This window comes from Cololabis saira, chromosome 3 (assembly GCF_033807715.1).
Source record: "Cololabis saira isolate AMF1-May2022 chromosome 3, fColSai1.1, whole genome shotgun sequence".
Taxonomy (NCBI): domain Eukaryota; kingdom Metazoa; phylum Chordata; class Actinopteri; order Beloniformes; family Belonidae; genus Cololabis; species Cololabis saira.
Window position 1 is genome coordinate 43,391,576 of NC_084589.1, and position 26,066 is coordinate 43,417,641.

Genomic DNA, 26,066 nt, shown 5'->3' on the forward strand with positions numbered 1-26,066 from the left:
CTGTTGAAGTATTAATTGTGACACAATAAGCCGCGCTAACATGGGTCCTTTTACATAGAACAGGGGTCGGCAACCCGCGGCTCTAGAGCTGCATGCGGCTCTTTAGCGCCGCCCTAGTGGCTCCTGGAGCTTTTTCAAAAATGTTTGACCTTTTTTTTTCCTTTTTTTCTTCTTTTTTTATCTTTATTTTCTCTTTTTTTCTTTTTTTTCTTCCTTTTTTACATTTTTTTTCTTGTTTTTTTTTCTTATTTTTTTCCTTTTTTTCTCTTTTTTTCTTCCTTTTTCCTTTCCTTTTTAATCTCGACATTTCAACTTTTTTCTTGAAATTTTGACTTTTTTCTCAACATTTCGACTTTTCTCAACATTTACACTTTTTTCTCGAGATTGTACATCAACATTAATCTCGACATTTACACTTTCTTTTCGACATTTTGACTTTTTTCCTCGAAATTTTGACTTTTTTCTCCACATTTTGACTTTTTTCTCGACATTTCTCCTTTCATCATTTGCCTTCATTCTAAGGTTTATACAAGACTTTTCATTTTTTGCGGCTCCAGACATATTTGTTTTTTGTTTTTTTGGTCCAATATGGCTCTTTCAACATTTTGGGTTGCCGACCCCTGACATAGCAGGTTCAAAAAGGGACTGTTGCACTGCTGTACATGTAGGCCTATGTAAAATGACTCTGAGAATATTAGCTTACATGTTAAGTTCAGAGTCAGTGTAAGGATCTGTTGAAAAGATGTAGGTGAAGGAGAAAAAAATTGGTGTTTGTGTTTGTGGGAGTTTTCTGTCTGTGCTTTGGAGTGGGAAGATTCCATACTGTCTGGTGTCAGTGAAGCAAAACTGTGCTTTTTAGGCAGAGAAAAAGGGACATGTGCACATGTATCCAAAAAGGATTTATAGTGCAATCTGTGAAAGTGTCTATATTTTCATACAGTGAAGGGATCCATCTACAGCTTCCCTGTCCTCTGGTACCTTGTATGTCTTTCCTGTTGTCACTTTTTCTGTTTATGGATGATCGTTCGTCGTCGTTTCACAACAGGGTGGGCAGTTTTAGTAACGAGAGCAAGACTGTGTGTATACAGGACTGTCTCAGAAAATTAGAATATTGTGATAAAGTTCTTTATTTTCTGTAATGCAATTAAAAAAACAAAAATGTCATTCATTCTGGATTCATTACAAATCAACTGAAATATTGCAAGCCTTTTATTATTTTAATATTGCTGATTATGGTTTACAGTTTAAGATTAAGATTCCCAGAATATTCACATTTTTTGAGATAGGATATTTGAGTTTTCTTAAGCTGTAAGCCATAATCAGCAATATTAGAATAATAAAAGGCTTGCAATATTTCAGTTGATTTGTAATGAATCCAGAATGTATGACATTTTTGCATTACAGAAAATAAAGGACTTTATCACAATATTCTAATTTTCTGAGACAGTCCTGTATGTCTGTGTTCACTGTGTGAGAACCATCCTTTTTTTTTGAATGCATTTGTGCTTCTGTAACCATTTAAAGGAAGGTTTTCTGCCCCTGATACACCTGCCTTCACAGGTGTGGAGCTGCCGTCCTCGACCCCAATCACATTTCTGTCCGTCGACGTGGGTGTATTATTGCCTCACTGGATTGGAAGAGAAATTATTCCCACAAAACTCACATCTGGAACCAGTTTAGGCACAGTTATATTACTGCCTCAGTTTGCATTTCTTCATGACCTCCTTTTTATCATTTATTTCCATATTAAAAGCCACACGGTGTACTTCACAATCCGTTTTCCTTGAGGAATACTGCCGAAGTACAGAGGCAGATTTTGAGCAGAGGTCCCTAACAGATAACAAATGTTCTGCGGTTAACTCTCTCCTCTCCTTTCCTCAGGGAGCTGAAGGGAGTTGTGGTTAGTCTTAGCTCAGACGGTCATCTGCTGTGCTCGTACATGGGAACAGACCCCTCCTTCTTCTCCACTCCCAAAGTGGATGCCAGGGAGGCCGACTATGAGCAGGTGGATGCTGAGATGAAGAAACTGCAAAGGTTTATAAGAGAAGCCACCAGGACTCAAGGTAGGAGACTGGTGAAAGTCTAAAGAGACTGAATTGTTGAGTCTCAAAATGAGAATCTAGTTTCTGTTGCTTCATTGTAAAATGATGAATCACAGATATTTGGCTTAATCCAGAGTTTTAATCATAAAATTTAATGTAGAGTTTTTTTTGGCACTGAATCTACAGCCTAAACTGATGTTTCAGGGTTTGCCTAAATGGCAAGAAAGCTGTTTTGAAGTTGTAAATTGATAATCAGTACGAGTAGTAATAGTCACAAATAACATTATTTTTTTTATTTTTTTTATTTTATTAGTTTGCACACAATAAAAGTAACACTTGCAGTAAAACAAATGTGACAGGAGAGGTCAAAAAGCCAACAGGCTTATGCAGCGGACCCTCAATTTAGGAAGTAAAACAGTAATTACAAAAAATCAAAAACAAAAACACAACAAGACGAAGACTATCAACAAAAAACAAAGAAGGTTTGACTACATAATTACAGATCATCAACACACAAAAAAAAAAAAAAAAAAAAAAATCAACAAAGAAAACTTATGAAACTTTTTAAATGTGAATTAAAGGAGATGATGAATCTCTTTTAAAAATCTCTAGAGAAGCAGAGCTTTTAATAATGTGAGATTTGGAGTTCCATATCTGTAACCGTGATATCTGAGGGAAAACTGGCCGTGTTTAGTTTTATAAAAAGGAAGATGAAGATGATTAACCTGTCTAGTTTTATATGAATGTATTTGAGAATTATATGTGAAAAAATTACTAAACGATAGTGGTAAAGAAAAAGGCAAAAACATATGTCTGTATAAAAACACACATATCTGATGAATATTTATGTCATTATGTATTAACATGATGGTTTCTTTTTTTTTAATATATAACTGTTATTTCAGACATTGTGCCCAAAGCCGAAACTGTGGAGGATTTATCTGTCACGGCTACCGTGTCCTCCAGCATGGACAAACCATCGGTAAAGCAAACACAACACACTCTCGTACTCTCAAAACACACACGCACGCACACGCACACGCACACGCACACGCACACGCACACGCACACGCACACGCACGCACACACACACACACACTCACTCATCATTCTCCTAATCTGTCTCCACAGCAAGCTTTGATCCAAGATATTGATGGTCTGCCTGTCCCTTCAGTGACTGTGCAGGTGAGTTGTGATTTTATTGATTTATTTATTTAGTGTTTTCTACGGAGCCCCTCTGGTGACATTTGAAAAAAATAAATCAATGCGTGGCCACGCATTATTTTACTCGTGGATGGCATTATAACCTACTGGACTTCGTGGATGCAACTTCCTTGGTGGGATGGTTATTCATCATTAATAATGGTAATTATAGTCTATTTATATTAAAGAGCAAGAGTATTGTCATGGCGAGTGTAGTAATAACATGTGACATTTGAAAAAAATAAAATAATGGGTGGCCACGCATTAATTATCTCGTGGCCACGCATTAATTATCTCGTGGCCACGCATTAATTATCTCGTGGCCACGCATTAATTATCTCGTGGCCACGCATTAATTATCTCGTGGCCACGCATTAATTATCTCGTGGCCACGCATTAATTATCTCGTGGCCACGCATTCATTATCTCGTGGCCACGCATTAATTATCTCGTGGCCACGCATTGATTATCTCGTGGCCACGCATTCATTATCTTGTGGCCACGCATTAATTATCTCGTGGCCACGCATTAATTATCTCGTGGCCACGCATTCATTATCTTGTGGCCACGCATTAATTATCTCGTGGCCACGCATTGATTATCTCGTGGCCACGCATTGATTATCTCGTGGCCATGAGATATTAACTCGTGGCCACAAGTTATTAATGCGTGGCCACGCATTATTTTATTTTTTTCAAATGTCACCAGAGGGGCTCCGTAGTTTTCTGCATCTGCTCTCTTCATTCAGGCTTCAGCTGCTCGTCTAGTCCCCCGGCGTATCCACATCTCACCTCATTATTGTGTTTCCAGGTGAAAGTGAAGGCCACGTCTGTCCTGAAGTCCTTTAAGCTGTCCATCTGTGTCCAGCCGCCGCTGGCTGTCATTCAAGACCAGTTTGTCCTGGAGCCCATGGGTCAGTCAAAAGCAGCCCTTCTTTGCGTCTGTGTGTGTTTGTAGTTCTTAAATCTGTTTTTTTTTCTTCTTATTTTAATCCAGTCAGACTTTTATGACTGCCCTCTCATATTCCGTTGATGTCTGATTGACACTTTTTCACTGTGCCTTTGTCGCCTGACATTTTAACCTGCTCAGGTTTCTTTATAAATCCATGAGTTGACTTTATGCCTCTGCCCGGGATTTTCCCAAAGCAGGAAACCATGATGAATGATATGAAATTTGATGAAAAAGAAGGTTTGGAGTAAAGGAACATTTTTCAAAAAGTTTAAAGGCAAATAGGAGACCAAAATGTCAACAATATTCAGAATTTCTTTTTTGCTGAGACGACTTGTGAGTTATAGTCAGATGTATGAAATGATATAAACATCAAAGCAAACAAGGGTGTATTTTATGGCAGTACTGTAACTGCATTTTAAGGAAAATCTTGCATGGCTTTACATCTGGTTTTAGTAAGATCTTTCATCACCTTTCATAAATCACTTTTGTTGTTTCACAGCCTAGCTCATGTTCAGAATCATGTACACACACACCCACACACACATTGTGTCTCCTCTGACTTTCACACTGTCCTTCACAGCCCGAGCAGACGCACACGTGCACGCGCACACGTGCACACGCACACTCTGGCAGCACTTGACTGAGCGAGCGGGAGGTGTGCGCCAACATTTATTTGTTCGGCTCTTATCAGTCTTTCTACCGTGTGTTTGTTTGGCCACCGAGACCAGACAGCGCTAACTTTGAACTGAATCACCCAGACAATTCATACACACAACCTTCTAACCCCAAACACTTGCATTCTGTCAGATCATTATAACAAGATCAGACGTCCTTTAACAGCGTTTGCCATCTGCTTTGAGCCGTAACACAAATCTCTTTGCAGTTTTTTTTTGTTTTTTTGCTTCCCTTTTTGTGTGTGTGCGTAATTGTGGAAGCTTATATTTAGAGTGTGTGAAATGTAAACCAGTTGTGGGAGACTTTAATCAGAGGCTTCTCAAAGAACATCGAGAACATACATTCTTAAAATGCGTGTGGCCCCATAGGGAGTTAAACCTCTAACCCTAGTGGTGTTAGTGCCCTGCTCTGCCTTATGGTCTACGTGTGAAGTTCTGCTCCTGCTCCTGGTGTTGTAAGATCATGCCCAGAAGTAGCTTTTTTTGTTGCCTAAAGTGGATTGGAAAAGTTTTGTTTCATGCAGTTTTGTATTCGTCAACTTTTTCTTGAGGCGTTAGTCAGAGTTATTATCGTTCACGAAAACGAACGAAATAACGAAAACTAAAATTGAAAAAACAATTTCGTTAACTGAACTAAATAAAAACGAAAATTAAAAGACAAAAACGATAACTAACTGAAACTATATTGCATGTTTAGAAAACTAACTAAAACTAACTGAAATTATAGATATAATTTCCTCCGTTTTCGTCCCTGTCAATATAAGCCTCTTGGTATGATCAATTTATTCCGCTCTGGCCGTTTATCTCCAGCCGGCAGCTACGGCACCTTAACGCCTCACGGTCCGTGACGTCAAAACTAAAACTAATGAAAACTAAACTAAAACTAAGCATTTTTGAAAATATAAAAACTAATAAAAACTAGCAAACCCACACTAAAAACGAAAAAACTAACTGAATTGAAGGAGAAAAAGTCAAAACGAAATAAAACTAAACTAAAATGAAAAATTCAAAACTATTATAACCCTGGCGTTAGTTCCAAAGTACCAAAGCAAACTTGCAGTTTTGTATTCGTCAACTTTTTCTTGAGGCGTTAGTCAGAGTTATTATCGTTCACGAAAACGAACGAAATAACGAAAACTAAAATTGAAAAAACAATTTTGTTAACTGAACTAAATAAAAACGAAAATTAAAAGACAAAAACGATAACTAACTGAAACTATATTGCGTGTTTTAGAAAACTAACTAAAACGAACTGAAATTATAGATATAATTTCCTCCGTTTTCATCCCTGTCAATATAAGCCTCTTGGTATGATCAATTTATTCCGCTCTGGCCGTTTATCTCCAACTGGCAGCTACGGCACCTTAACGCCTCACGGTCCGTGACGTCAAAACTAAAACTAAAACTAATGAAAACTAAACTAAAACTAAGCATTTTTGAAAATATAAAAACTAATAAAAACTAGCAAACCCACACTAAAAACAAAAAAACTAACTGAATTGAAGGAGAAAAAGTCAAAACGAAATAAAACTAAACTAAAATGAAGAATTCAAAACTATTATAACCCTGGCGTTAGTTCCAGAGTACCAAAGCAAACTTAAACTTTGAGAGATCTTTACAGGTTTCTTATATTAAAGTGGAAGTCTGGAAGACATCCTGCCTTGTTCCATTTCCTAAGAAGACACATCCATCTGACCTCGGGTTACCGTAGAATCGTTGTGCGTACATCCCACATCATAAAAGTCCTGGAGAGACTGTTATTGGTTCACATAAGTAATCAAGTAAGCACCTTTCAGGACCGACTGCAGCGTGTTTCCTGTCCTGTTATCTGGCCGCTCCAGTGAGACCCGTCCCGTCTAGACAAAAGAGGCAGCAACGTGAAGAACATGTTCTCCCATTTTTGTTTTCTGGTTAATATGATTCAGCCTTTACTCCTGTTGGTGAATCTTGAGAAGATGAAGGGTTATCATTGACGGATGAACTGCCCTAGTTTGTGTAACAGAGGTACGATACGTGCAGTCCATACTGATTGGGGCTGAAACAATGTTGTTTTAAAATTTTACTTAGGTTTATTTACAATTTACATTTTTTTCTAGGGAGGTATTGAGTTGAAATTAGATTAGTCTTTCTGCTGAACATATTAACATTTGTGCTCTAGAAACAAAGTTTAAGCATGTATTTTTCTTCTTATTGACCTTGGAAACGGTACTATTTTTGAGTAATTAGTGTATCATTAAAGAACTGGATAAAAATTATTAAAAGAAATGTGAATTTTCAAATTATACCCACAGCTTGCCAGTAGCTACACACTGACTCTAGGAAAAACCCCAACCACCTCCCAGCTGCAGGATCAGCACATACACTCTCCAAACAAGTGGGGAAAACCCTGCAAGTTGTGCTTTTTAGGACCTGCTGCATGGAGTCTGTCACCCCTTTAGGTGCAGTCTTTAACTGTGTTAAGTGATGAAAACCACTGTTTTTGATTGAAAAAGAGCAAATTAGAATTTTGTTGTGGAAACAAACCAGCATTAGTGATTCCTTGAGACAAATCCCGATCCCTAAAATGAGGAAAATGCAAAAAAGCGTGAATAATCTGCTTCAAAAAGGGTTTGTTGAGTCACAGCTTTGCCATAGCAGTTTTATCTCAACCTTCTGCATTAAGGGAGGGCTGTTGTGTCAGCTTGTAGCTCTTAGCTGGCTGTCATGTTATCTGAAGACTTATCATGAGAGGAGCGTAAATCTAGAGTTCCTATCATATAAGGTCATGTGTCGAACGAAAGGCCAAAGACAATACTAACAAAGCGTACATCAGTCATTTTTTGGGATTTGTGCATTGATGCAAAAAAGCTGAATTACAAAAAAGAAAAAGGCAGAAAATGCCCTTTTTGCTCTGCTTCCAAAACTGCCCCTGACATGTGCTGAAACCATCATCCATCACTGAGCAGACACCAAGTATTTTGAGAAGGACAGGAGTGGATTGTGAATTTACGATTTCAAGATGTGAGTGGCTTTCTCGGGGGGTTAGAGCACCATCCATTTATTCTGAGCCCTGGTTCAAGCTGACCACTGCTTTCCCATGATTCATGATCTGTCTATGCAATAATGCACTGCATTTTACCACAGTGCATTTGTTTCTGTACTTATACCGTACACGACTGCCACAATTGTTAATGCAAGCACAATGTGTATTTTACACATCACATCACATTTCCGGTATATTCTTGCTAGCGTTCATTTATAGATATCTTTTTTTGATGTCTTGTGCTTCTTTTGTTTTTGTTTACAGTCTTGATGATCTGTTTGGACATTTTTTTCATAATTTTGACTTTTTTGTTGCATTTTTTCTATGTTGCTGGACCTGTATATCATATTTTTCAGTAAGATTTAAGATTACAATTTAAAAGTATAATCTTGTTTCTCTGATCTGCACGAGTACATTTCCTTGCTGCAGGAGCAAAGCTGAGGTGAACCTGTTGTGAATGACACTTTACACTCTGGCCCTGATTAGACCTGGCATTAACATGAGAAATCTGGTCACAAGTAGCCAGCACTTAATGCATGTTAATGCATGTCTTCTCACCTGACATTAAAAAGTCTACCAAAACAAATCTTCATTGATAAACAGACATGCCATTTCCATTTGAAAACACCAAATGCATTACTTTTCAACACCAGATATTGCAAGTGGAAATGATGAGATGTGGTTTACAGTACAAGGAATGTTCTGATACAAAAATGACAAAGAAATAGAAATAACTAAAAGTTTTTTGTAGTCTTTCATCTACAACATCAAACAAGTCATCGCCAAAGGCAGCAGTGTCAGTTTGGTTGGCAGTCCCTGAATGTTTCTGAATGTGTCCAAACCTTGTGTTTGCAGTGGCCACTTGTGATGTCATATCTGCCTGGGTCACATTGATACAGGATTTGGCCATTCAGGGTCGGCAGATTAGTATTCCAGTTTCTGGTGATATCACACCCTAAAGCCGAGGACACACCAACCCGACGTTGCCCGCTTTCGGCCGACTGCTGTGTCGCCTCGCGTCGCCTGTGTCGGGCTGGGTCGGGCTTAAAAAGAAGCACTTGGACACACTGCAAAGACGACACCCGACGGCCAACTAGCACATACGTTCTGCGCAGTCTGCGTTTCAATTTGCTGCCATGTTTTCGGAGAAGAGCCGCCGGTCCGGGGGAGCAGCAGCAGCTCTGTGGAGAATTACCGCTGGCTGAAATAAATAATTTAGGAATATAAATGTTGGTTTAATAGATGAAATAACAGTTGTAGCTACGCCTGTTAAGAAATTTGCTCCGAAAATTTCGAGACTTCTGCCTGCCTGCCGGCTCGGGAGCTGATTGATGGTCCGCGTTAAATCGATGCAGAGCCTATGGCGTAGGGTACGGCGTACGGCGCGCGCCGCGTCAGCCTTTATTCTGGCGAGGTTTGAAAAAGACTTCGCAACAACGACCAAGCGAGTGATTATATACATTCACTGAGTGAATATTATTAAAGTAAAATATATATTTCTCGCTAGAAATGTAATCAAAACGCATTTTTATGCAGAAACTAACTCAAAATATTGATTTTATTCACTAATACATAAGAAATGTCCGCCACGTTTTTTTCTTTATTCAGTCCGCAAATGACGACGAAAAGCATTCTGGGAAATTGTGGGAACAGCCAATCACAGAGTGAGCTGTTGACCGACGTCCCGACACCAATTCGACATGTCGAATCGGCTGAAAAGCTCCCGACGGGAGGCCGACCTGTGGCGACATGCGGGACACACCGGGGAAACTATGCCGACAGACGCACACCGATGGCCCGACAGCTGAAAATCGGCTTGGTGTGTCAGGGCCTTTAGACAAAAAAGTAATTCTATACATAAAAAAGCTTTATTAGCTGTATATGCTTTTTGCTTATTATTGTGTATATCATCATTTTTGCTTCTGCAGCAAATCTGCTACATGTATAGCATGGGCTGACAGATGTGCATTCAGTTTAGATCATTTGAATAAGGCTAAAGTATGTACACAAAATAATCACCATCATGCCCCAGTGATACACCGTCACAACTGGGGTCTGTTTCAACTCTCATCAGATTTTGTGGTTATGTCCCGATATTAAATGTTACAGTTCAGAGCAACCCCAGAGGTCATGAATGGTTCTCTCTGATATAGAAACTCCTAGGTCAGGATAAACATACAACAGTAATCCAGAGAAAAATGTAGTTTGGGAAATATTTTGCTTGAGCAGTAATAACTTCCATGTCTGAGCAGACAATGAAACGTGTGCCCACAAAAAAAAAAAAAGAAAAAAGAAAGTACATTCATTCAGTATGATGCCATAAAAGATGCAAAGCAAAAGCTTCTGGATTCGCCTGGTTGGTTTGGTCCCTCTGAGCTTTTCCTCTTGGCAGTAACTCTTGACTTTTTGCTGTTTATGTCAAAGATCAGAGGCTGTGAGTCACTGCACTGTCACATTTACACCACTGAAGAGATGCTTTGTTTACATGAGTTTAGGTAGCGGTCAAACGGGTCATATTCAGAAGCATATATATATATATATACACGGACGGTACCAGGAATACACACTTAAGTCATTTAAATACTTGCACATGCATATCCATGGATGCATAAACACATAAACATGTCACCACAGTATGCTGTTAAAATATAAAGGCATTCACTCGGAGTAAAGTAGATTTGTGTGTGTTTATGTCATGCTCTTTTGTCTTGCTGCTTACACAAATCTGGCGAGGGTTTTTAGAAGTCATTGAAAGGCTTTCTGCAGCAGAGCATGAGAGCTGTTGTGTATACACACACATGCAGATCTCTTTCCATCTATGGAGATGTATTAACTTACGTTCACTTTTAGGGCTTGCCTCATCCTTCACCAGTGCTTACACTAAACCAAACTTATGCTGAACTAGTCGTCAGAATTAACTGACATTTCAACCCCAAAAGAATCCCATTATCATCACTGTCTGAAAAGTAGGCCTGTGTTGAAAAAATCGAATTCCCGATTCTAAATCGATTCTCATATTAATTCCTAAAAATCGATTCATATGTCTAAAGATCGTTTTTTTTTCCCTCTTTTATTTATTTATGTATTTTTTTTCCATCATCATCATTTTTTGTTTATCCCCAAAAAAGGAATGTTTTGTTGGACACGAGAATAACTGGTGCCATGTTTTTGCCTTTAAATATGTTTAAAGGTATGAAAACATTAAATTGTTAGGTTATAATTGCATAAATTGTCTATATTTCATTACTTTATATACTGTCTTGGGGTTACATTTGCAAAAAAAATCTAAAAACCAAATAGACCGAAAATGGAACAAATAAAAACGGAATGTGGGAAAAAATAAAAGCGATTTCATCCGTCTCTGTTTCCTCCCTGGATCTGTTTGGTAATTCTGACCCACAATGTTTCTGAAAGCAGTTCTATCAGCATTCTGGGAGCTGATTGGTCCTTACAGCATCATTAGCTGCCAATACTTGCTGTTGAATCTCAATATAATACTAGTAGTAATATTTTGCATAACTACAGTCATATAATTCATCCAACAGCTCAAAAAACAGTTTTAATAACACTAACCCAAATCGATATCGGAATCGGATCGGATCGGATCGAATCAAATCTTGATAATCGATTCTGAATCTTAAGAATCGGAATCGAATCCATTCTTGACATTTGAATCGATCCCCAGCCCTACTGAACAGATATAGATGCAGATCCAGACAAGAAGGGTTTTATCTGGGCCTCGCAGAAGCACACTTTTCTTTTGCATGATATCTTGTGTTTTCTTGTTAATTTTCTTCCGTTCGTCTCTCGTTGTGTTGGCTGGTTCAGAGAGCTGCTTTGGCCCAGAATAGTGGAGCTGAGCAGTGCAGGAACCGGACCGCTGGTGCTGACCCTTAGTGGTCAGACTTGGCTCCCGTCTGAGGCTTTCACATCTGCTACAGTCCTGGAAGTGAGACAGCATAAATTAATAGAGGCTCGGTGAGTTGTAATGAAAACCTGGACGTGACTTAGAAGAACGGGAACGCCAGTCACACCGCCAGAGTTTACTCTGGGATTTTGAACAGAAAATTGCACCCTGCTTTATGAATTGCAGGGGAAACGGCTGCAGAGCTGTAGATGGAATATTTCCTGCTAAAACGGCACAGCATGTTGGCCATCACCAATATAAATACAATACTGTAAGAGATTTAATACTGGGAAATTACTAATAGAATATATCTTATTATTTTAATTCTTCATTGTGAAGCAATTTATAGGTATTTTGGATTGAGAATTGTTTGTTGCGTTTCTATCTTTGTGTTGCACTTTAAATAGTTCTGGTGTTTCTAGTGTTCATACTCCTAAGAAGATTAACTTTGACCATCAAGAGGGTAAGATGTGTGACTTGCTTATGAGTAGTTAGAACTAAAATGACAATTGCATTGTTCAACCTTAATGTAATTTAAAGAAAAATAAAGTTTTGTAACTTCTTAAACTGAAACTTCTTGAACTGCAAGTGTATCTCCGGTCTTAAACGTATTCATACTGATGCTAGCTTGTGGCTCATTTGATCAGCTTGATCCCTGTCCTTAAAAACGTCACATCAACCATTAGAGATCTTTTTTCCCCTGTTGAATTGGAAGCTACTAATGAGAAAGTAACTTATATTTTGAGCATACTTCCAATCTCCAGCAACTTTGGCACTATCTTGTTAAAACACAGCTGTTAGCCACAGGCTAACCGACAGTGCAGCTGGTCCGTTGTGTTGGTTGATTGTTTTGATTTAGACGAAGACCAGATCACATAATTAATCCAGAAATCCAGTTCATTCCCAGAAGTTCACATACGTTTTCTTGGCACTTACAAACTTGTGAGATCTGGGGCTTGAACAGTGTGTTAGGCCTGGTTTTTGGGGGGTGGGGGTTGATTGTTTGTATTGTTATGGGTTTTTCTTTTGTGGCAAGTGAGACTGTCCGTGTTAGTGGTTTTCTTATTTGCTTATCTGCTGACCGTGTAGATGCAGAACATGGTCTAGTTGTGACCGGCAGTCAAATCATTGACAAATTCCTAATTTCAGGGCTTTATGAATGAGACAAATCTTTAGTTTCTCTTCTTTCTCTCATTTTCTCTTTCATCATTTGTTGACTCATTTGAAAACGTACTTGCCACTTGTAAAAAACATTAAAAAGAAGTAAGCAAACACAAGTAGCAGTGACGAAGGAAGCAGCAAGTGTTAAGGGAAAATGTGGCTGCAATTTAGAGAAACACTAGCGACACCAGTAACAACGTTACTACTGTGACACCTCCCTTGGTTGTTTATTTAAAAATTATTTTTATCTTTTACACGCTCTCCCTCTGTCTCACTTTTTTTTTTCTTTCAAACATTGCAAGTCATTGATGTGATCTTCCAAAAACATTCACAGATGTAAATGCACAAACATCACCTATAAACATTATACATACAGTGTTAATAAGAGTCTACAAAACAACGACTTTTTGTCCTCCTGCTGCAGTGTGTGTGTGTGAGTGTGTGTGTGTGTGTGTGTGTGTGTGTGAGAGAGAGAGAGAGAGAGAGAGAGAGAGAGTGTGTGCCGCCCCATGTGTCTTTGATTCTATGGCTCAGTGTGTGTCCACACTTGTTGTGAATGAGTGTTCATTAAAGGTGCAAATGTCAACTGTAGCTTTTTCCAGCCATTTGGCACAGATTTGTCACACTGGACAAAAACTTAGTAATGCATGTGAGTGCACAAACATCCATGCACATGGGGGAATGGTTGCGTAAAGAGGAGGGGAGGTAGCGCCTTCTGACTTTTATTGTTATTCCAGTTTTTATTCGTCTCAGATGGCGACTCAATCCCCTGTTAACCATACACTGCCTCCTTTGTTCTGTTTCTCATTCCCACTCGTGAGTCCTGCTCCCTCCCTTTCTTTTTTGCCCATTTACTCCATCTTTTCACTTCTTTTCCTTTTCTGCCTCTTTTCATGTGTCATTCTGTCACACAATGTCTTTATTTTTTTCCGGCTCTTTCTTTTTCCATTTTTTGTTGTTTTCTTTATGATTTTTTTTCCTATTTTTTTTTATTTAGTTAAAGTTTGAACATTTTTATATTCCTAAACAGATGTTATACAAAACATACACACTCATCTGCACTTTAGCCACGTACTTGAGTGGAGCTGTAGAAGCAAACATGATCCATGCTTCTACAGAGCTTGAGCTGAGCTGTTGTATGTAAACGTAGACTTGTTGTATACATGCACATTAATTGGCTTCATAAAAGTAGACAAATTTGATTCACCACAGTACCGCAGGCCTACATTCGTTGTTGATTTTATTATGTGTAATTAATGATGTGTATGTGTGTGTTGCAGCATATTTTCAGAGGTGTCAAGTAACGAAGTACAAATACTTTGTTACCTTACTTAAGTAGAAATTTTGGTTATCTATACTTCACTGGAGTAATTATTTTTCAGACGACTTTTTACTTTGACTCCTTACATTTTCACGCAATTATCTGTACTTTTTACTCCTTACATTTTAAAAACAGCCTTGTTACTCTATTTCATTTCGGCCTTTAAAAAAAAACTACCCAGTTAAATTGCTCCATCCGGATAGAGTGAATTTGGTTGTGGTTGTTTCAGATGTTCTTGTCCAGTTTTGTTCTTACATCCGTTCCCTCAGATTCCTGCAACTAAACTTGGATGTACATTCCAATAAAGGTTAGGATAAATGATAACATGCCTCTGAAGTTTGACTTTTTGCATCATTACAATACTTATAGGCAACTAGTCATCATATCTGCTGCTCTCTGAAACACATGTTAATGCTCAATAGTACACATATATGGTTCTTTAAGATATTTGCATTATACTAAGATGTATTCATTTTCAATGGCTTTTGTCCTTAATGGCTTTTTCCCCTTTATGTTACTTTTACTTTTATACTTTAAGTAGTTTTGAAACCAGTACTTTTATACTTTTACTTGAGTAAAAAACTTGAGTTGATACTTCAACTTCTACAGGAGTATTTTTAAACTCTAGTATCTATACTTCTACCTGAGTAATGAATGTGAATACTGAAGACACCTCTGCATATTTTACATTTGTATTTCTTTGCATGATTGAATCTAGTATAACTGCTCTTAATTAAAGACATTAATATTCCCATCTTTTCATTACTACCACTGATGTTTCCACCATATTTGTGACCTGGTCTTTGCCCAGTCGTACACGTTGTCACATATCATTTTCAACTCCAACCAAAATCCAAAAAGTGGAAGCGAAACTGCAACTATTAGCACTGCTTTGAAAATCCAACCTTTTCTGAGTGAATGGCTCAGGTTGTGAGTGGTCAGTCCGTGGAAAATCCCCAAGCCCTTCCATGCGGCATTAGTGCCCTCTGGCAGGACACAGACCGCCTTGTCGCCTCCAACGTTCTCATCAATGTATTAATGTTTCCATATTGCAGAAAAATATATACATGTATCAAATAAGAAGCTTTGTCAGATTGTCTGCATGAATAGTTGAAGGTAAAATTGTCTTGTGTAGAATAGATACATGCAGAATGTATTGTTTGTGGTTTAGTTTTGACAAGAACAGATCCTACAGCGATCCGACAGAGTACTGACCTGCAGAAGGTCAAGAGTCCGTGTTTAACACACTGATTTCCACTGATGGGGTTTTCTGGACATGACATTTGAGACTAGTCGCTTACGTTGGCACATGCACACTGGAGCAAACCAGGGACTTATTGACATTCCTTTTTTTTTTTTTTATATATATTATTTGCTCATGGTGAGAAGAAAGTAGACACTTTTCTCCATGTGTGGCATTGATCCCCATCTCCACCCCTCTTGACCTCTGACCTTTTCAGTCAGTCATCAGTTTAACTTGAGCTGTCAAGTATTGTTGTCCCGATTCCAACAATGTGCCACACCTCACACACGCACACACAAATACACAGTAGCGGTACAAGATAGTGCAGGGCTACTTTTGAACGCACCTCTAAATTTTTACATTTCCCAGTCTACAAATGAGGAGCAACAGGTGAGGTGTTAAGTATAAGTGGCAATTTAGGATGTTCATGCAGATTGCAATGAATGTTGCTCCATTCTGCTACTAGCTGTATTTAATTCTCATTCTTTTGTGTGCGTACTACGACGGAGTATCAGGGCCAATCTAAGACAAAAAAAATTGGAAATTACGAGAATAAAGTCGTAAAATTCGAGAATAAAGTCATAGCCTAATGTTACGAGAATAAAGTCGTAATATTACGACTTTATTCTCGCAACAATATGACTTTAATCTTGTAATATTACGACTTTATTCTCGCAACATTAGGCTAGGACTTTATTCTCATAATTTTACGACTTTATTCTCGTAATTTTACGACTTTACTCTTGTAATATTACGACTTTATTTTCGTAATATTACGACTTTATTTTCGTAATATTACGACTTTATTCTCGCAACATTAGGCTATGACTTTATTCTCGTAATTTTACGACTTTATTCTCGTAATTTTACGACTTTATTCTCGTAGTATTGCGACTTTATTCTCGTAATTTCCAATTTTTTTTTTTTGTCTTAGTTTGGCCCTAATACTCCGTAGTAGCATACGGATTGTTTAGAGAAAATTTAAAAGTCAGTTAATTTGAAGAAAGAAAAAAAAATGCTGCTTATTGCAATAAATTGAGGTATAGGTGACCCTGAATGTGCACACGACCATTTTCTCATTAATTTCTGTAGTGATGCCACAGTTGCAGTTTTCTTCTTCCTTTCACTATTAACCTTGCCTTTTTTATGTGCACCTTGTATAGTCCTAGTTATTTATAATTCCCTAGATGCACACAAAGTAACGTGCAAATAACGAGTGGTTGTTAAAAGGGTAGAGACCTAAAACATGGGAACAATGGCGTGATAATGTAAAGAAAAAGGTGCAAAAGCAGCGAAGCAGTTTGTTAATCTAGAAAAAAACCAAGTGGAGAAATGTTGGGATAGAAGAGAGAAAGTGAAGCGAATGGAGATGGTTTAAAGTGGCTGATTCTACTCTACTTGGTGGAGTTTGTTTTTGTTGGAAGAGGTGCTAACAGTTTATTGTGCCGGAGAACACTGGCACCAGTCTGAACAGTCTCTCGGGGTCGAGCTCCCTTAAATACGTTACCTGGTGCTCAGAGGTTCGGTGCCCACAAAACCCCTCTGACCTGTCCAGATGTGCCGAAATATGTTGAAAAGCTGAACGTGGGGGGAAAAGCCAAGGCTAAGAGAACGGGGGAACAGAGAGGGGAAGAGAGATTACTTTATATCTTCTTAGGTTTTGTTTGTTGGTCTTAATGGGGATGGGAACACTTAAAGCACTTAAACCAGCCTGACCAGCGTGACCTCCAGGGCATGCAGGTTAAAAGCTTTGTGCTGACAGACGGTGACAGGATCGGAGGCAGCGAAGGAAAGGAAAGAAAGAAACCCAGTAAACGCCATATAAAAATATGGTGAAGAAAGAAAGCAAAAAAGAGAGGATGTGGTAGATTATTAGTTATCACAACACTCCTCCGACTGGGTTTACTGTAATGTCACACTGTGAGTTTAGTATGCTCATTATTTTTCAGTTCATCTATCTACCAAATTAAGAAAAGTTTTTTTTTTAATTCTTTGATCAATATCTTTTTATACAAAAAAATGTTTATAGAAGTACATGGAAATACATTTTCTGTTTTATGAAAAATTAGCTTTAACTTTGGTTGAAGTTGGTTTTGATTGATATTTCTTTGTTCTTTTTTGAATTTTAGATCTCAAATATATAATACTAACAACATACAGGACTGTCTCAGACAATTAGAATATTGTGATTTTCTGTAATGCAATTACAAAAACAAAAATGTCATACATTCTGGATTCATTACAAATCAACTTAAATATTGCAAGTCTTTTATTATTTTAATATTGCTGATCATGGCTTACAGCAGTTTTTTTAATTGCATTACAGGAAATAAAGAACTTTATCACAATATTATAATTTTCTGAGACAGTCCTGTATAATAATTCAATAATAGCACAACATAAATATTTAGTTCAATGTTTTGATATTTATGCGTTTTAAATATTTCTTCAGTGTGAAGAAAAATGGTTTACTACGATCACTTTCTGTCATATGTTTTTTTTTAAGTTCAGGGTCTGATTAAACTTAGACAAAGAAGGGGAGAGGAGGATAAAAAGGAGCAGGTTAAAGACAAAGTTAAGGACCAGAACGAGAGACAGGAGCCAACGCTGTCAGAGAATCAGAAAAGTGTGGAGAAAGTCTTTGTCTTCTCTGTTAGTTTGGGATGGGATGTCTCTCCTTCCATTTCTCTCCATCCATCTCTCCTTTTCATTCTCTGCCTGTCTTCACCTCCAACTCCCTGTCTTGCTGTCGCCTCTCTGTGTATTCTGGTGGTTAAGAAGGTCATTTCATTCTTTCTTACGCTCAGAAATATACATTGATGTACACAGAAACTTTCACACACTGCCTGCTCACTTCCAGAAATGACACACACTTGCAGGCACTTCCATTAGCACACACACACACACACACACACACACACACACACACACACACACACACACACACACACACACACACACACACACACACACACACACACACACACACTCATACTTGGGATTCAGTCACCTGTAACAGACCGGGCTCAGAAACATCACGGCCCATTACACCACCACCCCACCCTATGCATATGTGTGTGTGTGTGTGTGTGTCTGCATGGAGCCATTAGCGGTAATATATCCTTTCCTCTCTGTCTGTATTTGATCCCTGCTCTTTCTCCCAAGTTTTCTAGTTCTCTCTGTTGGTTTTGAGGTTTTTAAAAGGGACCTGTATCTGCCCGTCTCTCATGCTACATATGATTTCAGTTTTTTGCTCACCCCACATATGTGCACATGTTAAAGTTCTGGCCAGAGTTCTAGTTCTCTGTCTTCATTGTGCCCGGTGATGGTGAGAGTAGTTGATGTGTGACTGTTTCTGTGCGTATGGGTGTGGGTCTACATCAAGGGATCTGGTTAATATTGAGCTTACTGTATCCTGTTCTGTCGACAGCTTGAAAAAATGCTGACTCTCTCAGGTTTTGTCTGCATGTGTGTGTGTGCATTCGGTTGAGAAACCTGTTTTCTTATTGATTCAATGTATTTTTTTTTTTAAAACAGCTGTTCTGAAAGGAGTGTGTATTTTCTGTAAGTAAATAAATTAAGAACGGAAAGGCAGTTGGTCCTAATGACTAATACCGGTGTTCTGCCAATTTCTGCTACCTGCCGAGAAATGCTACTTTGTGGTTCTGCGCATACGCACAGTCGATTTTCAAAGTTTGATTGCCACGCTAAATGGATAATATGGGATGTTGAGTATTTGATCCTTCAAAATACACTTACCCATGACATGAATTGCATTACACTTTGTGAACATTATACGATAAAGAGAAAAAAACAACAATTCTATCGCTTTATTTGATATTCATTCAGTCATTGGCCTTTATTTAACCAGGCAGGTCATTAAGAACATTCTTATTTACAATGACGGCCTGGCAAGAGACAAGGACCACTTGGGGGAAAAGGAAGTGGGCTAGGGAGTAAAACACAGTAGAATTGTAGCTCTACAAAGGTAGAAAACCATTAGTGAGCATTTTTTGGCAAAGCAGCAGAAATTGGCAGAACACCGGTGGAGGTAAAGAAGCATCAAGAAGAGTATGGACTGTACTGTTCAACGACATCTTGGTGGATGAAAGAATGGTGGAGGAAAGGGGGAATTGTTTTAGTGCCAATTTTCAAGGGCAAGGACAAGGACAGAGCTGTGGCAGCTACGGGAGGCATGAAGCAAGACAATGACTATCTGGGACATAGTAGTGAGTAGGAATGGGTGATATTTTACTGTTCACGATATACCGTCAAAAAAATTCCCCACGGTAAGAATTTGTCATCTCGTGGTAAAAACGATAAATTCCCGTTGACGTTTTTGTGTAACAAACATGGCGGAAGGCGGATCTGAGAGCGAGGAGCTCGCTGTTAAACGAGGCTCCAGCTCCGTTATCTGGAACTGGTTTGGATTTAAAAAGAGTGACGAGGAGCAAACATCATTTATTATGTGCAGAGTCTGCAAAAACAGAAGGAAATGGTTGTTACATTTTGATATAACGTTTGACTATTACGACAAAAATTGCATTAGTATCTAATTTGTGGCATGTTCCAACCACAGGTTAATTTGCACATTTTATTTATATTAGAAGAGGTCATCACTGATAGGATTTTATTTTCAGTGAACTTTTATTTATTTGTCCTGTTTCTTTATTTATCAGGTTGTATTTTTTTTCTACTTTGTGAGTTTATAAGCTAAGAAAACTTGAAGGACAATGGTACTTTTGCTGTTTGCACTGTTATCCCACTGTTTAAGCCATACAGTTTGAATAAATGTTGAATCTGTTCTTACATTTCAAACTTGTTTCATTTGAGTCATTACTGTTTTGCAGTACAGCTGTACTTAATTTAATTGGTTTTTATTAATTCAATTTAATTTGTGTAGTTTAGTAGCATTTAGTATTATTTTAGAGCAGCGATTTGGGGGCTCCAAAGACTGAATGTGGTGATAGATTTATAGTTAAAAAGGTGGAGTTGAACTGGTATTTTTTTTATCGTCATTTTTATTATTTATTATCGTTATCGGGATAAATGCCAGAAATTATCGTGATACATTTTTTAGTCCATACCGCCCATCCCTAGTAGTGAGCCACTGTTTGGATTCATGCCAAGACAGAACACTACGGATGCAGGGCTTGCTCCGAGAAGGCTGATAGAAAAACACAGGGAAGGTCAGAAGGAGTTGCACTGTGGCAGAATGCCAACAGAGCAATCGTGTCATTGTATGAGAAAGTCCAGAGGTGCAGAAAGGTTTGTTAGATGGTACAGTACGTGTACAAGGAGGGTGTGACAGTGGCGAGGTGTAGTAGTAGAGGAGTTTCAGATGAGGTCACACAGGTGTCTCCATGGAGATCAAGAGTGAGTATAGGGAGCAGGTTGAATAAAAACTGGAGAGGTGGAGATATGCACTAGAAAGAAGACGGATGAAGGTCAGTTTACCCTTTTTAGGTTAAAACACATCTGTTTCCATCATGGCTTCTCTTGCATCTTCCTCAGTCACATCAATCAACTGCGTTACCTCTCTCACCGCATCCAAAAATCTCATCTTTGGTCCTTCCCAAAGTCATCCAGCAGATTTATCAGGATTATTCTTTCAGAGTTCAGGGCCACAATATTTTATACAACCCATTTTACAAGGAGAATAATATTGAATGGTCTGATTAATCTTTTTTTTTTGTAATAATGTTGAATTCCCCCTTTAAAATCTTGACTTGAAACATCACCTCTGTCAGCTATATATCGTCTAGCTCATTGTGTCTATTCTCTGACCTAATTCCTTATCAATTAACTTATTATATAAAGGCCTTAAATGCTAGAAAAATACATTTATTTGGTTTGTAGAAGAGTGTTAAAGTACATTACGCCTATCTTTACTGGAGCCGATTTAAAAGCAGGTTGTGACAGAGCGATGAAGAGCATCACTTCATTATACAACCGGTACCAAAATTAAGAATTGTAAAGATTACATTTGAGGACTCTGAGAGCAGATATCAGTAAATTATAACATTTATAATGCTGAAAAGGTGTCTCGAGCATTGAAGATTTCTTTGGTTCAAATGTTTCAAATGTCTACTGTTTTTTAACCAGCTGTTTTGCATTGCAGTTTTTAACTGATTTTTTTTTTTTCAAATTTATTTATTTATACATTTTCATTGTTTTCTGATTGATTGATGATTAGGTTTTATAACTGGAGATTTTTTTCGGTCACTGTGTTGAGTGAGTGTATATGATTCCTGAACTGTGTGGGGTTAAATTGTACAATGACATTCAGACTTAATATTTCCGGCAAATGTTATCATCGGCCACTATTGACATTACTGGTGAAATAAATGTTTAATATTAACATGATATTTTTCTCTGTCTTTAGATGTTGGTTCAACGAAAACTGTGCATTTCTCGGCCTTTCTCAATGGCCGGTACCCCCCTGCTGACCTGACTGGAGACATCGTTGTGTCCTACAGCTCGCCTACAGGTAAAGAAGTCCAGCATCTGTGTGTTCTGCCATAACATGCACCTTTTTTTACACGCAGTCAGTATATTAACATGCACAGTTTAGCAGAGTCCGTTTCTATAGCTGGAATGCATCATTTAAGTTGACTCTTTTTTTTGTGACAATATAATTTAGCTCAAAAGGAAACAATTTACAAACCAAAGTATGTCAGAGTGCACCGTGACAGGTGGTTTTTTCAGCTACTTATCATTTGAGGTTTCCAATTGATCTATTACGGCACACACTAAACCAGATTTGCTGGCAGCAGCGGCGGTAAATGAAAACGGTTGTGAAGGGTGAGCTGGACAAACTTGTAGCTTTGTACAATTTGTTCTTTCTGTACACCTTAGTTTTGTTTTGTTTTTGTTTTTCCATTTTTCTCTGTGCTGGTTTCTTCCAGTACGTCTGGGTCAAAGCTGTGGACCATGTGCTGAGCGTGTAGGCCAGTTCTAGTCGAGTTGAACACTTACATGCATGGATCAGCTTGGTCTGACTGTTAGATGTTCAGATTTTCCAGTTCAGTTTTTAGTAGGTTTTTAAAATGTTTTCGGTCTGAATGAGTTAAATAAAACAACTACACGCCATTGCTGCCCCGTTTCTGTTTTAACCCTTGTACTGTCTTTGGGTCAAAATTACCTAATTCTCCTGTTCCTTATTTCCTCCTGCTCTCTCCTTCCTTCTCCCTTCCTTCTTTACTCCCTTCCTCTTTTCTCCCCTCGTACATTCTTTCCTTGTTTTCTCCTTTCCTTCCTTCCTTCCTTCCTTCCTTCCTTCCTTCCTTCCTTCCTTCCTTCCTTCCTTCCTTCCTTCCTTCCTTCCTTCCTTCCTTCCTTCCTTCCTTCTTTTTTCCCTTCCTTCTTCTTTCCTTCCTTCTTTTCTCCCTTCCTTCTTTTTTCCCTTCCTTCCTTCTTTCCTCCCTTCCTTCTTTTCTTCCTTCCTTCCTTCCTTCCTTCCTTCCTTCCTTCCTTCCTTCCTTCCTTCCTTCCTTCCTTCCTTCCTTCCTTCCTTCCTTCCTTCCTTCCTTCCTCCCTCCTTCCTTCCTTCCTTCCTTCCTTCCTTCCTTCTTTTTTCCCTTCCTTCCTTCTTTCCTCCCTTCTTTCCTTCCTCCCTTCCTTCTTTTCTTCCTTCCTTCCTTCCTTCCTTCCTTCCTTCCTTCCTTCCTTCCTTCCTTCCTTCCTTCCTTCCTTCTTTTTTCCCTTCCTTCCTTCTTTCCTTCCTTCTTTTCTCCCTTCCTTCTTTTTCCCTTCCTTCCTTCCTTCTTTCCTTCCTTCCTTCCTTCCTTCCTTCCTTCCTTCCTTCCTTCCTTCCTTCCTTCCTTCCTTCCTTCCTTCCTTCCTTCCACCCTTCCTTCCTTCCTCCCTTCCTTCCTTCCTTCCTTCCTTCCTTCCTTCCTTCCTTCCTTCCTTCCTTCCTTCCTTCCTTCCTTCCTTCTTTTTTCCCTTCCTTCCTTCTTTCCTCCCTTCTTTCCTTCCTCCCTTCCTTCTTTTCTTCCTTCCTTCCTTCCTTCCTTCCTTCCTTCCTTCCTTCCTTCCTTCCTTCCTTCCTTCCTTCCTTCCTTCCTTCCTTCCTTCCTTCCTTCCTTCCTTCCTTCTTTTTTCCCTTCCTTCCTTCTTTCCTTCCTTCTTTTTTCCCTTCCTTCCTTCTTTCCTCCCTTTCCTTCCTCCCTTCTTTCCTTCCTTCCTTCTTTTCTTCCTTCCTTCCTTCCTTCCTTCCTTCCTTCCTTCCTTCCTTCCTTCCTTCTTTTTTCCCTTCCTTCCTTCTTTCCTTCCTTCTTTTCTCCCTTCCTTCTTTTTTCCCTTCCTTCCTTCTTTCCTCCTTCTTTCCTTCCTTCCTTCCTTCCTTCCTTCCTTCCTTCCTTCCTTCCTTCCTTCCTTCCTTCCTTCCTTCCTTCTTTTTTCCCTTCCTTCTTTCCTCCCTTATTTCCTTCCTTCCTTCCTTTCTCCTTTCTTTCCTTCTTTCCTCCCTCCCTTCCTTCTTTCCTCCATTCCTTCCATCCAGTTGAACATTTACATGCATGGATCAGCTGGTCTGACTGTTAGATGTTCAGATTTTCCAGTTCAGTTTTTAGTAGGTTTTTAAAATGTTTTCGGTCTGAATGAGTTAAATAAAACAACTACACGCCATTGCTGCCCCGTTTCTGTTTTAAACCCTTGTACTGTCTTTGGGTCAAAATGACCTAATTCTCCTGTTCCTTATTTCCTCCTGCTCTCTCCTTCCTTCTCCCTTCCTTCTTTACTCCCTTCCTCTTTTCTCTCCCTCGTACATTCTTTCCTTGTTTTCTCCTTTCCTTCCTTCCTTCCTTCCTTCCTTCCTTCCTTCCTTCCTTCCTTCCTTCCTTCCTTCCTTCCTTCCTTCCTTCCTTCCTTCCTTCCTTCCTTCCTTCCTTCCTTCCTTCCTTCCTTCCTTCCTTCCTTCTTTTTCCCTTCCTTCCTCTTTCCTTCCTTCTTTTCTCCCTTCCTTCTTTTTCCCTTCCTTCCTTCTTTCCTCCCTTCCCTTCTTTTCTTCCTTCCTTCCTTCCTTCCTTCCTTCCTTCCTTCCTTCCTTCCTTCCTTCCTTCCTTCCTTCCTTCCTTCCTTCCTTCCTTCCTCCCTCCCTTCCCTTCCTTCCTTCCTTCCTTCCTTCCTTCCTTCCTTCCTGCCTTCCTTCTTTTTTTTCCTTCCTTCCTTCTTTCCTCCCTTCTTTCCTTCCTCCCTTCCTTCTTTTCTTCCTTCCTTCCTTCCTTCCTTCCTTCCTTCCTTCCTTCCTTCCTTCCTTCCTTCCTTCCTTCCTTCCTTCCTTCCTTCCTTCCTTCCTTCTTTTTTCCCTTCCTTCCTTCTTTCCTTCCTTCTTTTCTCCCTTCCTTCTTTTTTCCCTTCCTTCCTTCTTTCCTTCCTCCTTCTTTCCTTCCTTCCTTCCTTCCTTCCTTCCTTCCTTCCTTCCTTCCACCCTTCCTTCCTTCCTCCCTTCCTTCCTTCCTCTTCCTTCCTTTCCTTTCCTTCCTTTCCTTCCTTCCTTCCTTCCTTCCTTCCTTCCTTCCTTCCTTCTTTTTTCCCTTCCTTCCTTCTTTCCTCCCTTCTTTCCTTCCTCCCTTCCTTCTTTTCTTCCTTCCTTCCTTCCTTCCTTCCTTCCTTCCTTCCTTCCTTCCTTCCTTCCTTCCTTCCTTCCTTCCTTCCTTCCTTCCTTCTTTTTCCCTTCCTTCCTTCTTTCCTTCCTTCTTTTTTCCCTTCCTTCCTTCTTTCCTCCCTTTCCTTCCTCCCTTCTTTCCTTCCTTCCTTCTTTTCTTCCTTCCTTCCTTCCTTCCTTCCTTCCTTCCTTCCTTCCTTCCTTCCTTCCTTCCTTCCTTCCTTCCTTCTTTTTTCCCTTCCTTCCTTCTTTCCTTCCTTCTTTTCTCCCTTCCTTCTTTTTTCCCTTCCTTCCTTCTTTCCTCCCTTCTTTCCTTCCTCCCTTCCTTCCTTCTTTTCTTCCTTCCTTCCTTCCTTCCTTCCTTCCTTCCTTCCTTCCTTCCTTCTTTTCTTCCTTCCTTCCTTCCTTCCTTCCTTCCTTCCTTCCTTCCTTCCTTCCTTCCTTCCTTCCTTCCTTCCTTCCTTCCTTCCTTCCTTCCTTCTTTTTTCCCCCTTCCCCCCCTCCACCCCCCTCCTCTTCGCCCCCCCCTTCCCTCCTCCCCCCCTCCTTCCTCCTCCTTCCTTCTTCCTTCCTTCTTTTTTCCCTTCCTCCCTTCTTTCCTTCCTTCCTTCTTTTCTTCCTTCCTTCCTTCCTTCCTTCCTTCCTTCCTTCCTTCCTTCCTTCCTTCCTTCCTTCCTTCTTTTTCCCTTCCTTCCTTCTTTCCTTCCTTCTTTTCTCCCTTCCTTCTTTTTTCCCTTCCTCCCTTCTTTCCTTCCTTCCTTCTTTTCTTCCTTCCTTCCTTCCTTCCTTCCTTCCTTCCTTCCTTCCTTCCTTCCTTCCTTCCTTCCTTCCTTCCTCTTTTTCCCTTCCTTCCTTCTTTCCTTCCTTCTTTTCTCCCTTCCTTCTTTTTTCCCTTCCTTCCTTCTTTCCTCCCTTCTTTCCTTCCTCCCTTC

At 39.3% G+C, this 26,066-nt stretch overlaps 1 protein-coding gene across 1 annotated transcript in view; it reads left to right on the plus strand.

The window, feature by feature from the left end:
• The window catches only part of bbs9 (Bardet-Biedl syndrome 9), a 208,704-nt gene that overhangs the window by 39,132 nt on the left and 143,506 nt on the right, over positions 1 to 26,066 (plus strand). The window contains exons 10-14 of the mRNA XM_061717987.1: positions 1,882 to 2,063; positions 2,948 to 3,024; positions 3,174 to 3,227; positions 4,056 to 4,158; positions 21,910 to 22,014. Of these exons, the coding sequence (XP_061573971.1) occupies positions 1,882 to 2,063; positions 2,948 to 3,024; positions 3,174 to 3,227; positions 4,056 to 4,158; positions 21,910 to 22,014 (521 nt within the window). The remainder of the gene's footprint in view (positions 1 to 1,881; positions 2,064 to 2,947; positions 3,025 to 3,173; positions 3,228 to 4,055; positions 4,159 to 21,909; positions 22,015 to 26,066) is intronic.